Here is a 15,000-nt window from a genome sequence, read left to right as displayed (position 1 = left end):
TGTTCTAACGTTGTTCTAACGTTGTTGTTTGGTTGTCAGGCGAGGCAGAGGGAGAAGATGAACGATGAACACAACAAGCGTCTGTCTGACACGGTGGACAAGCTGCTCTCTGAGTCCAACGAGAGGCTGCAGCTCCACCTGAAGGAGAGGATGGCTGCCCTGGAGGAGAAGGTACTGTTAGACCCATATATACCCATATATAATCATCTGTAGTCATATATACCCATATATAATCATCTGTAGTCATATATAATCACATATAATCATATATAGTCATCTATAAAGTAAGTAGCCGTGAGAACCGATGGTTCTCAAGCCTAATGGCCCATAGGGCAGGAGCCTGGAGCAGCATCTCCTGTTTCTGTAGCATGTGAGACGGCTTGATGTACAAGTACATTCCCTGGATATGACACTGGTATGTCGCAGGGTCTTACCACCAATCCAACCCTTAATGTTGAGTGCCAAGCAGGGAGGCATCGGTTACCATGTTTATAGTCTTTGGTATGACTCGGCCGGGGATCGAACTCACAACCTCCCAATCTCAGGGCGGACACTCTAAAAGCAAGGCCACTGAGCTGGATATATATATATATATATATATATATATGTACTGTATATATATATATAATCCCATATATAATCATCTATACCCTTCTATAACCATATATAATTATCTATACCCATATATAATAATCTATAACCATATATAGTCATCTATAGCCATATAGCTATATATAATCATCTATTATCTGTTCATTTTCCTCTCCTCCTCCAGAACTCCCTGTCAGAGGAGCTGTCCAACATGAAGAAGATTCAGGATGACCTCCTAGCTAACAAGGTACACTCCTCCTCCTCCTCCTCCTCCTCCTCCTCCCCCTCCTCCCTACCTCTTCATCTTCACTATCTCTCTCTCTCTCTCTCTCTCTCTCTCTCTCTCTCTATATATATATATATATATATATATCCCCTCTCTGTCTCCCCCCTCCCCCTCTCCCTCCCCAGGATCAGCTGATAGCTGAGCTGGAGAGGATCCAGTTGGAGCTGGACCAGCTGAGGGGTAGACCAGGCTCTGCCTACTCCAGGTTAGCTTCAATGGAACTCCAAGGGTATTTATACATAAAATAAATAAACATTATCTACACCCCAAAATATACATATTATATTTACATCCACAAATATACATAAGTAAACATTTTATACACCCAAGTATATTTTATATATGTGACACTGTGACAGGGTCTTAAAAAGTCCTCAAGTAGGCATGGTCATTTTTCTGTTTTTTCAAGATGATGAAAGTGTAGGTTGTAAGCTTTCAAATGATGTGTCATACATTGAAATAAGTTAATAGTTGAAGAAGATATGCTTATTTGAATGTTGGTACACCTCAAACCAAATAGCAGAGAAACGCACTCTGAATCAAAACACATGCAAAACAGCTGCTAGTTGGCTAGCGCTAAAAAGGAACCTTGCTACAAACATCTAAATGCATCTATTAGCACATCACAACATGCTGATAGAACATCAACATGCTAAAAACATAACCACACATAATTAGATGATCACACAGTCCTTGATTTTGAACACGTCCTAAAACGTAAGTTTGTTTACAAGCCATCTATCACTTACCCAGTAGCCTAGGGCAGACGAGACAATATTTATTATTATTATTATTATTAGTCGTAGTAGTAGTAGTAGTAGTAGTAGTAGTAGTAGTAGTAGTACTAAATACTAAATACTTAGTGATTACCTAAAACTGTTGTTTGTGATATTGAGTGGGCTCTTCAACACTTCAACTTTCGTAATGTGCAAAAAAGAAAACACATTTCTTTTTTTCAAGAGGCTTTTTGCTAATATTTTGAGTGACTTGAGAATTGCCAACATGTGGCCCTTTTCACCAGACCAGAGATAAAAAGCTAAATTAAATGTATTGATGTTCTATTGAAGAGTAAATAAACAGGTCTGAAGGCAGGAGTGATGTTTGAAACCCTGCAGGATATGGGTCGACTGAGGCAGGAACACCAGTTCAGTCATTATTAAAACATGTCACCTTTCATTGACCCCAAAGCCACAACAACAGTGGTTGGTTGCCAGACAATTGTGAAACCATGGCAACGCACTGATTTAATATGTGCATTGTTCAATGATATATGAATGAATGAATGAATGAATGAATGAATGGACTTTATTGTCATTGCTACAGTACAGGTACCAAACAACGAAATTTAGGAGGGGTACATTTCATATAGAATATGAACATCCTGACATTTGACTTTTACAATATTAGAGCCATAACAATGAATGTCTCATATGATGATTCAGGACATGTGGGATAACCTTCATTTCAAAAACGACGTGTTTCTGTTTTTGAATCTCTTAATTTTGAATCTCACCATACGTCGGTAGGACGAGCGACATGACCTCACTTCCTTCCACCCTTTCTCCAAGATCTCTTGCAGGAAGTGCCTCTGAGCTGCGGTACCCCCAGGGCGGCGGCTCGCTCCCCGCCGGCTACGGAAGCTCCTCGGGGGGCGTGGTGGTCAGGAGGACACACCGCGGCCGGTGGGCCCCGCCCCGCGACGACGCCAACAAGGTAACCGTGGCAACGATCGCCTGATACTCTGGACCAATCAATGAACGTCTGAACACTGTACCCCGCGCATAGCACAGTACTTGATGTGGTTTAACTCACCATCTGCCAAAGAGTTCTCCCCACTTAGAGTGCTGAGTGTTCTATATGGTGTTTACCTAGCAACAACACTCTGATTGGCTACAAAATTAGGCATAATCATTGATGCATTTCCGGTGAATAAAGTCACCCGTGGCACTAGAATGTTGACGGTTTGGGCAACTTTATTCACCCTTGGCACTGAATGAGTTAAAAGACTCCTCATCCACTTGTTAGATACTAAATCCACCAATCTCCTCTCCCCCTGGTTTCCCCCCCCCCAGTATGGTGAGTGGGACAGTGGCTCCATGCTGGGCCCAGGGTTCGAGGTGGGGGTGGAAGGGGGTTGCTCTGATGATGAGGAGGACCGGGAGACGTTGTTTGGCTCGGAGCTGCTGTCCCCCAGCGGACAGACGGATGTGCAGACCCTCGCCATCATGCTGCAGGAACAGCTGGAGGCCATCAACAAGGAGATCAAGTGAGGAGGCTTCTCTTTTATGTTTACATTACGCAGTTTTTTATTTTTTATTTTTTTAAATTTCTTTATTATTTATCGATTTTATGTCTTTAGTCTTAGTCCTAGATTCTATTTTTAGTTTGCTGTTTTTGTCCTGTCTTAGTCCTGTCTTGTTTTTGTTTTGGTTCACTTAAACTTGCACTATTACTTTGTCACTTATATTTACCAAGGTTATTGTATTGTATATTTGTTCTACTTGAAAAACTTAAATAAACAGATAAAAAAAGTGAGGAGGCTTCTCTACTCATACCACGACAGGATACCATGACAGAATACCATGACAGTATCATGACAGAATACAGTGGCGGGCGGTGCATTTCACACCTAGGCCTTCAGTGATGTCCGACACATTCCTACCTGAATTATTCTACCTCTTAATACCATCGTTATGACGCCATGGCTCTAGAAACTAGACAGAAACACAGTATAACCGGGCGTTGCATCAACTTAACATAGTCAGACAAGTACAACAGAGTTATATTAATATTTCCGAAGCATTTTTAATCAATAAATCCGCATTTACAATGAAGAGTGTTAAACTAACATCTTTAAGATCGCTACATTACCCACGTCTGTCGTCTCGTCCACCATAATAGCGACAAAGGGTGCCTTTTTAATCTCCATTTTGATCTCTTCTCCCACTTCAGCAATAGCAAAAATCAGGTCGTTTTGTATTTTTCCTGACGTCCCAGTAAACACTTTGTTTGTGGACAGGTGGTAATGTAAATCTGGGTTGTTTTCAGCCAGAAAAGAAAGAAGCTCAACGTAGTTTCCTGTTTGTGGACTCGGCGCTTTTATCGTGTCCCCTAAATGAAAGTTATTGTTTACCCAAAAACAGGACACAATCGATCAGTATTATCGATCAGTCAACGAAAGCTTTCGTTGTGGCGCTCCGTTTCCCTGGCACTTTCAAAAGTTTCACATCTACCGGCATAGTTACACATCTCAATAGTGAATATCAATAGTGCGTATCAATAGTGCGTATCAATAGTGCGTATCCAATCAAAAGACGTGCTGGGTGCTGACATCATTGAGCCTTACAGCAGGCGCCGTTGTTGCTTTTGCTCGCATCTACGTAGGTTTACTAGGAACGCCACAGGTTTTCTCGTTCCAACGTTAAGTTACAGGTCGTATCCGCGGCACCGTTTAGCGTGCAGGCTGGGCAGATTTTGGAGCCCCCTAGCAACACATTTTGATTGGATAAAAGCTCTAACATAAAGGCCAGCCCTCCAAATCTCAATCGGAGACTGGAAGCAGCGCAACCAAGAGGAAAGCTATGAAATGAAGAGAATAGACTATGGGGAATCATTAATACATATTTGTGGAAAAAATATATTAAAATAAAATGTATATTCTGATGATGTTTAGGCCAGCAGAGAAGGCCTTGCTGGCCCTGACGGCACACCACTGACAGAATACCATGACAGTATCAGGACAGTATCATGACAGAATACCATGACAATAATTTTTGTCCTAATTTCATAATAGCTGGGGGAGGCATGGAGCTCCCTCCTGGCCTGGGATTGGCCCTGAGACAGAGTGATGTCATAGTTAGGACAGGATGTGGAAGCACATAAGTAGTTATGGATGATGTCATCGTCGTGGTGTCCTTGGGACGGAAATTCACAATAATATCATGGAATCTCATGGAATGGTATCCTCTACTTTCTTCTCCTCTCCCCCTCTCCTCTCTTCTTCTCCTCTCCCCCCCCTCACCCCCCAGACTGATCCAGGAGGAGAAGGAGAGTACAGAGTTGCGGGCGGAGGAGATTGAGAGTCGTGTCAGCAGTGTGGCCCTGGACGCCCCCATGCCACCCTCTTCCCTGGGCGGAGGGGGGAGGGACAGCCTGGGGAGAGGCTACATGACCCCCTCCCTCACCTCCTCCACCCTGGCCTCCCCCTCGCCCCCCAGCTCCGGCCACTCCACCCCCCGCCTGCCACACTCCCCCGCCAGGGAGGGAGACAGACAGGTACCGTACCCTGGGGCTGGGGGGATCGGTGGGAGGGGTGGGGGGATCGGGGAGAGGGCTAGGGTGGTCAGGGGGGGGGGGCTGGGGGGTGTCACAGGGGAGGGCGGGTCAGGGGGGGCGGGGGACCAACAGATTCCCTACCCTAACCCAAATTAAATATGCTGTGTATTGTAATTTAAATCATTAAACCGGTTTAATAGAACTTCAAATCAAGTTAATTGACTAAATCAACTGAACAAATATTATTCCATTTTGACAGTTTATACGTTAATTCAAATGACCTGGTGTGGACAGTGACTAGTGTTGTTGTTGTTGTTGTTGTTGTTGTTTACAGAACAGCAGAGAGGGGGATGACTGTCGGGCCCTGGCCCTCATTGAACCCCCCTCGGTTCCTCGCGCGCTACGATTGGACAGGATGACTCACACACACCCAGGGGCGGGGCTGGACGACCACCGCGAGTTCCGCAGGTACAGTAGGCAAGCCAATCAGATGAGCCGACAATACACTGATTCACAAACTGCCCCAGTAAGACCCAAGTGGTTGACGTGGTAACGTTTCTATGGTAATGATAACTACACATACTAGATAAATACATACACCGAACATACGTCCACTTTTAGTGCTAACTTCCAGTGGCTTTATTCACTAGTTCCTACCCCCTGGTTCCTACCCCCTCATCCCTAGCCTTCTCTAAGGCCGCCCCTAGGCTCTGGAATAGTCTCCCCCTCCACATCAGAGCCGCCGAGAGCATTGAGGCTTTTAAAAAACTAGTAAAAACACATATTTTCTCCCTGGCCTTTGACCTGAGGTGAGCCTGCCTTCCCGACAGTGCACTCTTTGCACTTTTATTTGTACTGCACCTTGCTTTTAGTGTATTTTTCTATTTTGTCAGTTTTTGTCTTTAATCTGTATCCCTTTTATCTTGTTTTTCTCTTTATATTTTATCTGTTAAGCACTCTTGTCGTTGTACATTTTGTGCTATATAAATAAACGTTACTTACTTACTTACTAACTAGCCCCTAGTTCCTACCCCCTCATCCCTACCCCCTCGTCCCTAGCCCCTAGTACCTAGCCCCTAGACCCTAGTGGTAGTTGCTAACCCTTTGCCTCCCTCCAGTCTGTCAACTGACGGGGTGACCACGGCCAGCCAGGACTCGCTCCACAAAGCCAGCAAGAAGAAAAGTATCAAGTCCTCCATCGGACGTCTGTTTGGCAAGAAGGAGAAGGGCAGGATGGGAGGACCAGGGCGAGAGTCCTCCTCTCTGGGTGAGGAGAGGGTCTGGAGAGGCTTGGCCAGGGGGGGAGGGAGGACCAGGGGGGAAGGGAGGGAGGTAGGACCAGGGGAGCACTGGAGAACATTGGGGACCTTACAACACCCTGTATCTGCTGTATTATTATTATTATTATTGTAAAATTGTATTTTATGATTGTTGTTGTTGTTGTTATTATTATATGACTGTATATTCAAATAGACTACAGACTTTGGTGCCATTAAGTATGTCGATGATGCGTATATTTATGTATATGTGACCAGTTGCCTGACCTCTGACCCCCAGCCTCCACGCCCTCTGATGACCTGGGGTCAGCTGACCCACTGGGCCTGGCCAAGATGGGGACCGGCACCGTGGAGAAGGACCGCCGCAGCAAGAAGAAGTAGGAGCTTCCTGTCATCATTCATACATTATCTATACCATAACTATTTCTATATAGCTATTTCTCTATGAACAATTTAACAAGCAACTCTTCTTCTCTAAAACCCAGAATAAAATCAGTTTAAAAAAACTAGTGCAGCATACATCATACGCATTTGAAGTATTTTAATCCTATTTGTTATTTATTGTTGTTTGTGGATAATTCTTCTTTGTTATGTGTTTTGTGGTGCTCACTAAAAACTAAGGCTGTGAGCATTGCTGACTTTTATTTTGTTTTTATTTTTGTTATTTGTTGTTATGTATGATGTTATGTATGTATGTTTCTAGCTATTTATACGTCTATCGTAACTATAACTATTTCTCTCTCTCCCCTCCACTCCCTCTTTCTCCCCCCCCCACTTTCCCCCCGACACCCCCTCCCCCAGACATGACCTGCTAGAGGAGGCGTGTCGCCAAGGTCTTCCCTTTGCATCATGGGACGGCCCCACTGTGGTCACATGGCTCGAGGTACGCCCCTATCTCTGTTCCCATTGGTCAATAGTCTACTCTGTGTCATTCCATCAGGTGTGTTATTGATGAAGGCTGTTCCTCCCCTCCCCTCCCCAGCTGTGGGTGGGTATGCCAGCGTGGTACGTGGCGGCGTGCCGGGCCAACGTGAAGAGCGGCGCCATCATGGCGAACCTGTCGGACACGGAGATCCAGAGGGAGATCGGCATCTCCAACCCGCTGCACCGCCTCAAGCTGCGCCTGGCCATCCAGGAGATGGTGTCCCTGACCAGCCCCTCAGCGCCCGCCAGCACGCGCTCCGTACGTACACACACACTCACACACACACACACACACACACACACATAGAAGTAGACACACTGTAGATCTGCTGTTCTGTCCATGTCTATGCTGAAACCCAATAAATACTTAAAAGTGATAAGAAAATGTAATTAGACACACACTAACATACTACATAGAAATACACACACACACACACACATCACAGTCCTGTGTTCTTCTCTCCTGCCAGTCGACCAGTAACATTTGGATGACCCACGCTGAGATGGAGTCACTGACCGCTGCTACCAAACCAGTAAGCTGCTCCCTCTCTCTCCCTCCCTCTCTCCCTCCCTCTCTCTCTCTCTCTCTCTCCCTCCCTCTCTCCCTCCCTCTCCCTCTCTCTCTCTCTCCCTCTCCCTCTCTCTCTCTCTCCCTCCATCTCTCTCTCTCCCTCCCTCTCTCTCTCTCTCCCTCCCTCTCTCTCTCTCTCTCTCTCCCTCCCTCTCTCTCTCTCCCTCCCTCTCCCTCTCTCTCTCCCTCCCTCTCTCTCCCTCCCTCTCTCTCTCTCTCTCTCTCTCTCTCTCCCTCTCTCTCTCCCTCCCTCTCTTCCTCTCCCTCTCTTTCTCTGCCCCCCCTCTCTCTCTCTCCCCCCTCTCTCTCTCCGCCCCCTCTCTCCCTCCCTCTCCCTCTCTCTCTCTCCTTCCTTCTGTCTCTCCCTGTTTCTGCCTCTCTCTCTCCCTCCCTCCCTCTCTCTCTGTCTCTTTCTCCCTCTCTCTTTCTCTATCTCTATCTCTCTCCCCCCCCTCCCCCCCCTCTCTCAAAAGACCTACTATGATGTTGCAGATTCAAGTCTAACTAAAGTTGACGTGTTGAGATCTTAACTAACTAAAGTTGACGTGTTGAGATCTTAACTTTTCTCAGTAGTGATGATTGTATCAAATGTTCCAGCTCTGTTATGCTTGAGGTTATCCAACTGGATAAGTGATGTTGATGTTGATGAACATGTGCTCTCTCTCTCTCTCCCTCTCCCTCTCTTTCTCTCTGGCCAGGCGTCTGGCTGCTCCTCTCCTCCTCTCTTCCCTCACTATCTGTTCGACTGTACAGTTGCTCCAACTAATGCTCATTCACTAACACGCTCTTCCTCCTTCTCCTCCTCTCCTCCTCTCCACCTCCTCCTCCTCCTCCTTACCCTGCCCTCTTTTCTCCCATTTACTGTGAACACTTGCTGGCTATCGTTCCGTCTCCCTCTCCTCCTCCTCCTCCTCTTCCTCCTCCTCTCCCTCCTCCTCCTCCCTCTATCCCCTCATCCCTCTCTCCCGTTCTCTCTCTCTCTCTCCTCTGCCGCCCCTGAAGGAGGTGAAGGAGTTCAGTTGGGATCAGGTGAGTTATGGTGAACAGCAGGAAATGACGTGACAGAACCCATGGAAGTTCCTTCCTGTCCCGAGCCTGATCATTGTCCTTAGATGATAACTGATGTTTACTGTAAATGCGTGGACCTGATCCACAACATTAAAGAGGATTGCCCTGTAATCCAGGGTACAATGGATTTGTTGTTTTCATTATTCAATAGTTGACACGTTTACAAAAGAAATGCATTTTAAAACAACCTCTGGGTCAATATATCTCACTGAACACCTGATCAGTCCTGATGTTCCAAATTGCTCCATTATTCTCTCTTCCCCCTGCCCCCCCCCCCCCTCCAGATTCTGGCCTATGGGGACATGAATCATGAGTGGGTGGGTAATGAGTGGCTGCCCAGCCTGGGCCTGCCTCAGTACCGCAGCTACTTCATGGAGTCCCTGGTGGACGCCCGCATGCTGGACCACCTCACCAAGAAGGAGCTGAGAGGACAGCTCAAAATGGTGGACAGCTTTCACAGGTGAGAGCCAAGATGGCCGACCGTTTCCACAGATAAGCGGAGGTTGTTGTAGGCAGTTTCCACAGTTGAGAGCCAAGATGGCCGACCGTTTCCACAGATAGGAGCCAGGATGGCTGACAATTTCCACACATGAGGGCCAAGGTGGCTGACAGTTTCCACAGATAAAAAAAAAACATTACCTTACTTTACTTTAAATTTTACAGGACCATAGGCAGCCTCCACAGGTGAGGGGACCAGATGGGGAAGGCTGCCTCTTCAGTGTTCTTACATAACATTATGTCTCCCTCTTTCCCTCCCTCCCTCCCTCAGGGTGAGTCTGCATTATGGCATCATGTGTTTAAAGCGTCTGAACTACGACAGGAAGGAGCTGGAGAGGAGGAGGGACGAGAGTCAACACCAGAACCAAGGTGAGAGGAGAGGAGGAGGAGGAGAGGGGGAGGAGGAGAGGAGGAGGAGAGGAGGAGAGGGAGAGGAGAGGAGAGGAGAGGGGAGGAGAGGAGAGGGGAGGAGAGGAGATACAGATACAGAGTGGATACTTTGTATCTGTATCAACAAGTGGATAAAAGTGCATAAAAAGTGCATAGGAGATGGCAGGACCACATCTTTCCCCGCTGGGTCTACTCATTTAGCAGCCGAATGGCTGAAGGAATAAAAGATTTGGCGTAACGGTTTGTCAAATATTTTATTCCTGTTAAATGAGTAGACCCAGCAGGGAAAGATGGGGTCCTGCCATCTCCTGGATGAGGGGAGCGAAGAGGACAGGGTGGAGGAAGAAAAGGAGAGGAGAGGAGGGACAAAAGGAGAGGAGGGAGAGGAGAGGGGGGAGAAAGAGAGGAGAGGAGAGTGTTCACTATCCACATTGACTGGCAATAACACCCCCCCCCCCCGCCCAGATGTGATGGTTTGGTCCAACGAGCGTGTGATGTGCTGGGTGCAGACCATTGGTCTAAAGGAGTTTGCTGACAACCTATCAGAGAGCGGCGTTCACGGAGCGCTGCTGGCATTGGACGACACCTTCGACTACACAGACCTCGCCCTGCTCCTCCAGGTGCCCAATCAGAACGTCCAGGTACGCCCCACCCTCGCTCTCACCGACCAAGCACACATGTGTTAAGGTAATCTTAATCTAACCCAAGTGCTTGTGATAATCTTATTTATAATCTTAAAACAGTTATCGCTCTCGTTCTCTTCCTTTCTTTCTCTCTCTTTCTCTCCCTCTCTCTATCTCTCTCTCTCTCTCTCATTCCCTCTCTCAGGCGAGACAGGTCTTGGAGAAGGAGTACAATACCCTCATCTCCATGGGAACGGAGAGGAGGCCTGATGAGGTAAGAGACAGGCCTGTCAATCAAACTAACTCCCTTTAACTCTGCAACATTCCCTTTAACTACAACATTCCCTTTGACTACAACATTCCCTTTAAACCTACAACATTCCCTTTAACTCTACAACATTCCCTTTAACCCTACAACATTCCCTTGGACTACAACATTCCCTTTAACTCTCCAACATTCCCTTTAACCCTACAACATTCCCTTTAACTCTACAACGTTACCGTCTCTTCCCGGCGTTCCAACAGGATGGCAACAAGACGTTCACACGCTCACCGTCCTGGAGGAAGATGTTCCGGGAGAAGGACCTACGAGGCGTGACGTCCGACTCGGAGACGCTCCCCGCCAACTTCCGTGCCTCAGCTATCTCCACCCCCTCGGTCACACTGAGGAAGGTCCAGAGTGAAGGTGAGCTGGTGTCACTGTCTTCTCTATCCCCCTGGGAACCGTTTCTCTGAGACGTTGGTTCCATTATCCTCTGGATGTTTCTGTTCTGTCTTTTGATATGATGTATGAGGCATGATTCAATGCACTTTGAGATTATTCTTGTGTAATGAAAAGCACTTTATAAATGTAATACATTATTATTATTATTATTATTATTATTATTAGTAGTAGTAGTAGTAGTAGTAGTAGTAGTAGTAGTAGTAGTAGTAGTACAATGATTATGATAATGATGATGTTAATAATAATAATAATAATAATAATAATAATAATAACAACAACATATTTTTCTCTCTTTCTGTCTCCTGTTGAGCCATGTGTCATTGTGAAGAGTTTAATTAAACTGGTTTGATTTGAGGGTGTTTATAAACATGATGACCTTTAACCTCTAGTGAACTCTGGTCCACGGGGCGAGTCGGGCTCCGTCAGGACCTACTCCTGCTGAGAACACATGATAAGCACACCAGGTGAGAACACACACTCACACACACACACACACACCTGAAAACACACACATACACACACAGGGTGGCTGTGGCTCAGGAGGTAGAGTCGACATCTAACAATCGCAAGGTCGGTGGTTCAATCCCCGGCTGGCCATGTGTCGAGGTGTCCTTGGGCAAGACACTGAACCCCAAATTGTCCCCAGTGAGCGGGCCGGCGCCTTGCATGGTAGCTTGCCGCCACTGGTGTGTAAATGTGTGTGTGAATGTGTGTGTGAATGGGTGAATGAGAGGCCATTGTAAAGCGCTTTGGAATAAGGCGCTATATAAGTGCAGTCCACATATATAGAACACACACACACACCTGAGAACACACACTTCCTGTTGGCAGTAACACGATGCACAGTCAGGGTATCAACAGCATCTCCACAGGCTGAGGGTGACAATGTCTGCCGTGTCTGAACTATTGTTGGCTTCATTTTCACACAAAAAGAAAATGGCTGCCTGCTTTGAAAAGTTTCATTTTGATTTAAAATGCTGATATTTTGGTGTACCCACCTTCATTAGAGCTGGAGAGTTTGAATTCAAAATGGTGGATTGAAGTTTAGGAGTATCTATTCATCATCTCTCCCCCGTGTCTTTGTTTCAGAGTCCCAAACATCAAACCCTATTTATGAAAAAAATAAAATAAAGAGCCACAAGATGGAGAACAGGAAACAGGAAGTCAGACTGGAACCTGGAGACACAAGGACAATGAACCAGTGATTTCTGAAAAGATGATAACAGAGTGTGAATGTCTGTCAGCGCCCCCCCCACTCTCCCTCTCCCTCTCTGCCTCTCCCTCTCCCTCTCTGCCTCTCCCTCTCTCTCCCCCCCTCTCTCTCTCTCTCTCTCTCTCTCCCATCTCTACCCTCTCTTTTCTCCCTCTCCCTCCCACTCTGCCCCCCTCTCTCTCATTTTCTCTCCCTCTCTCTCTGTCCCCCCCCCCCCCCCTCTTTCTCTCCATCCTCGTCCCCAGTCACATGAAGCTGTTTCTCTGATGGTGTAGAAAGTGAATCCATCGCCTATTGTGACCTCATCATCTTAACATCGTTACAGCGAGACGGCGCCATGTTGACACCATATTGACTCTAACATTTCCTTTGGAAAAAGATAAAAGGCATTTCCCACTCTGACCCATGAGTGCTGCCCCCCTCTGGTAGCCTCTAGTAACTGCTCCGTGCTGAGGGAGGAGGAGAGGACACACCAGGACTGTGTCTGAATACTTCCATACTTCTGAGTAGGCATAGTGAGTATGGACGAAAGACCATGGTGTCATACTACATTCACTGATGCATTGTGGGCCAGGAAGTGTGGAGTGCAGGTTTAAAGTATGTTCCAGGGGAGGCTGGTGGAGGTAGGAATGGGAGGACGGGGGAAGGGATGGAAGCAGGAAGGGGATGGTGATTATTGTAACACACATGTTTGATACCGTTCCTCATTCCGTTCCACCGCGTTCCAATGAGCCCCGCCCGTCCTCCGATTTCTACCTCAGCCAGCCTCCCCTGGTGCGGTAGAGGCTGATTCTGAGCACAGCCTCCGTCTAGTAGGAGAGAGGCCAGAGGGAGAGGGGTCATATGAAGGTCATAACCTGTCGTGGAGGGTGAGTGTGTGAGTGTACCATGGGGGGTAGGTATGTTCTTAAGCCATAAACAGACGATGTTGAGATGCACAACCAGACAGAACCACTCTGATGGACGACGGAAAGGGGAAGTGCATTATGACAAAACCCTGTTCTGACAAAAAAAAAGAGAAAACAGGTGAACGTTTGTGTTAATATGCATGCCGAAACGGACCATCTAGAGTGACTGTAACAATACCAATCATTCAATGACGTGAAAGCTTGGTTAAGGAATTTGTAAAATGTGTGTATTTTATTTGTATCATTTTTTTAATGATAACTACTATTGGATGGATGGATGGATGGATGAATATTATGTGTGTGTGTGTGTGTGTGTGTGTGTGTGCGTGTGTGTGTGTGTGTGTGTGTGTGTGTGTGCGTGTGCCTGCGCGTGCGTGTGTGTGTGTGTGTGTGTGTTGAACTGTATGTTCATTTCATACTTAGTTAAAGACTGTAAGTTCATTTTAGTTTGAAAAGTAAATACATTTTAAATTATGGACATTTAAGATATGCTACATGTATGTGTACATTTTGAAAAACAAATTGTGTTATGATTTAACTTAATATCAATGATGAAGAGTAGTAATGTTAATTGAATATAATAAGATAACAATAAAGATAATGATTGTAAAAGCTGTAATTAAACATACCTGTAAAATGCTACTTTGTCTGTATTTCCTGTCAAAATGGTCATTAGGAAGTTCAACAGGAAGTGACAGTCTTTTCATTTGTATTTATCCTTTTTTATTCAGGGTAGTCCCAATATTACAACATATATACACATCACTAATATTTACATCACAATGTTGGCAGGACAGAGTTTACACAGGTGACAATGTTCCTTTTAAAATGTTGATGATGTCACATTGGATTCACATCCTGTATATGCTATCCTTATATGGGCGTCTTCAGGTTCCGGAACTCATGATGAACTCAATGTTCAGATTCTCTCACACATCAGAGCGGTGTGTGTGTCACGCCATTACCATTCATCTCCGTCAGCATCTTTAGTTGTAGTTGGTCTTTATGGAGCTTTTAAACAAATGTTTTTGGCGAAGAATGTAAACAGAGACCCTGGCTGAGAATCCTCATAAAGCCTGGAGATGGAACTGTAGCATCACACACACACACACGCACACACGCACACACACACACACACACACACACACACACACACTCATAAATCATTGATCAGTAAACACTTGTTCCGGTAAACTACTGGTAGTTTGCCTACCAGACTAGAAGAATTCAGAATGTCTCTATGGGGCCAGAGGTATGTCAGCAAAAATCCCTTACATAACGCAGGCTGTGTGTGTGTGTGTGTGTGTGTCTGTGTGTGTTTGTGTTTGTGTGTGTGTGTCTGTCTGTGTGTCTGCGTCTGTGTGTGAGCGTGCGCGTTCCAGATGAAGGCTGTGTCTGTGTTTGGAAGGGTCAAAGGTTAGTATTCTTCTGAGGTCAGAGGTCAAACTCAATGACACCCCTAAAAGGGGAATCTGGGATTGGTACATAGAAGAAGAAAAAAAAATCAATGAATGTTATATAGCCATTAATTAACTCTGGAAGAATATAACTTAGAAATGCCCTGTGAGCTTAGTTCAACTGTCTGACATCAGAACCTAGAATAAAAGCTTGTTTTACTCCATTCATTGTGAGCAATGTTATTGTAAACACTG

At 46.0% G+C, this 15,000-nt stretch overlaps 1 protein-coding gene across 1 annotated transcript in view; it reads left to right on the top strand.

Moving 5' to 3' along the window:
- Positions 1-11,669, top strand: part of LOC308168122 (liprin-alpha-3-like) — a gene marked incomplete at both ends in the record, with an annotated part of 26,903 nt that extends 15,234 nt beyond the window's left edge. The window contains 19 exons of the mRNA XM_080542601.1: positions 40-171; positions 776-838; positions 1,003-1,082; positions 2,404-2,590; positions 2,950-3,143; positions 4,906-5,152; positions 5,487-5,620; positions 6,271-6,419; positions 6,710-6,806; positions 7,231-7,312; positions 7,412-7,612; positions 7,824-7,886; positions 8,927-8,953; positions 9,277-9,452; positions 9,762-9,859; positions 10,346-10,521; positions 10,709-10,777; positions 11,029-11,188; positions 11,617-11,669. Coding sequence (XP_080398727.1) covers positions 40-171; positions 776-838; positions 1,003-1,082; positions 2,404-2,590; positions 2,950-3,143; positions 4,906-5,152; positions 5,487-5,620; positions 6,271-6,419; positions 6,710-6,806; positions 7,231-7,312; positions 7,412-7,612; positions 7,824-7,886; positions 8,927-8,953; positions 9,277-9,452; positions 9,762-9,859; positions 10,346-10,521; positions 10,709-10,777; positions 11,029-11,188; positions 11,617-11,669 — 2,388 coding nt within the window. The remainder of the gene's footprint in view (positions 1-39; positions 172-775; positions 839-1,002; positions 1,083-2,403; positions 2,591-2,949; positions 3,144-4,905; positions 5,153-5,486; positions 5,621-6,270; positions 6,420-6,709; positions 6,807-7,230; positions 7,313-7,411; positions 7,613-7,823; positions 7,887-8,926; positions 8,954-9,276; positions 9,453-9,761; positions 9,860-10,345; positions 10,522-10,708; positions 10,778-11,028; positions 11,189-11,616) is intronic.
- Positions 11,670-15,000: the final 3,331 nt, after the last annotated feature.

The sequence above is a fragment of the Nansenia antarctica genome (assembly GCF_963989245.1).
Source record: "Nansenia antarctica genome assembly, chromosome: 11".
NCBI classification, from domain to species: Eukaryota; Metazoa; Chordata; class Actinopteri; order Argentiniformes; family Microstomatidae; genus Nansenia; species Nansenia antarctica.
The sequence above is the reverse complement of the archived record's forward strand: the minus strand, read 5'-3'. Positions and strand labels throughout refer to the sequence as shown.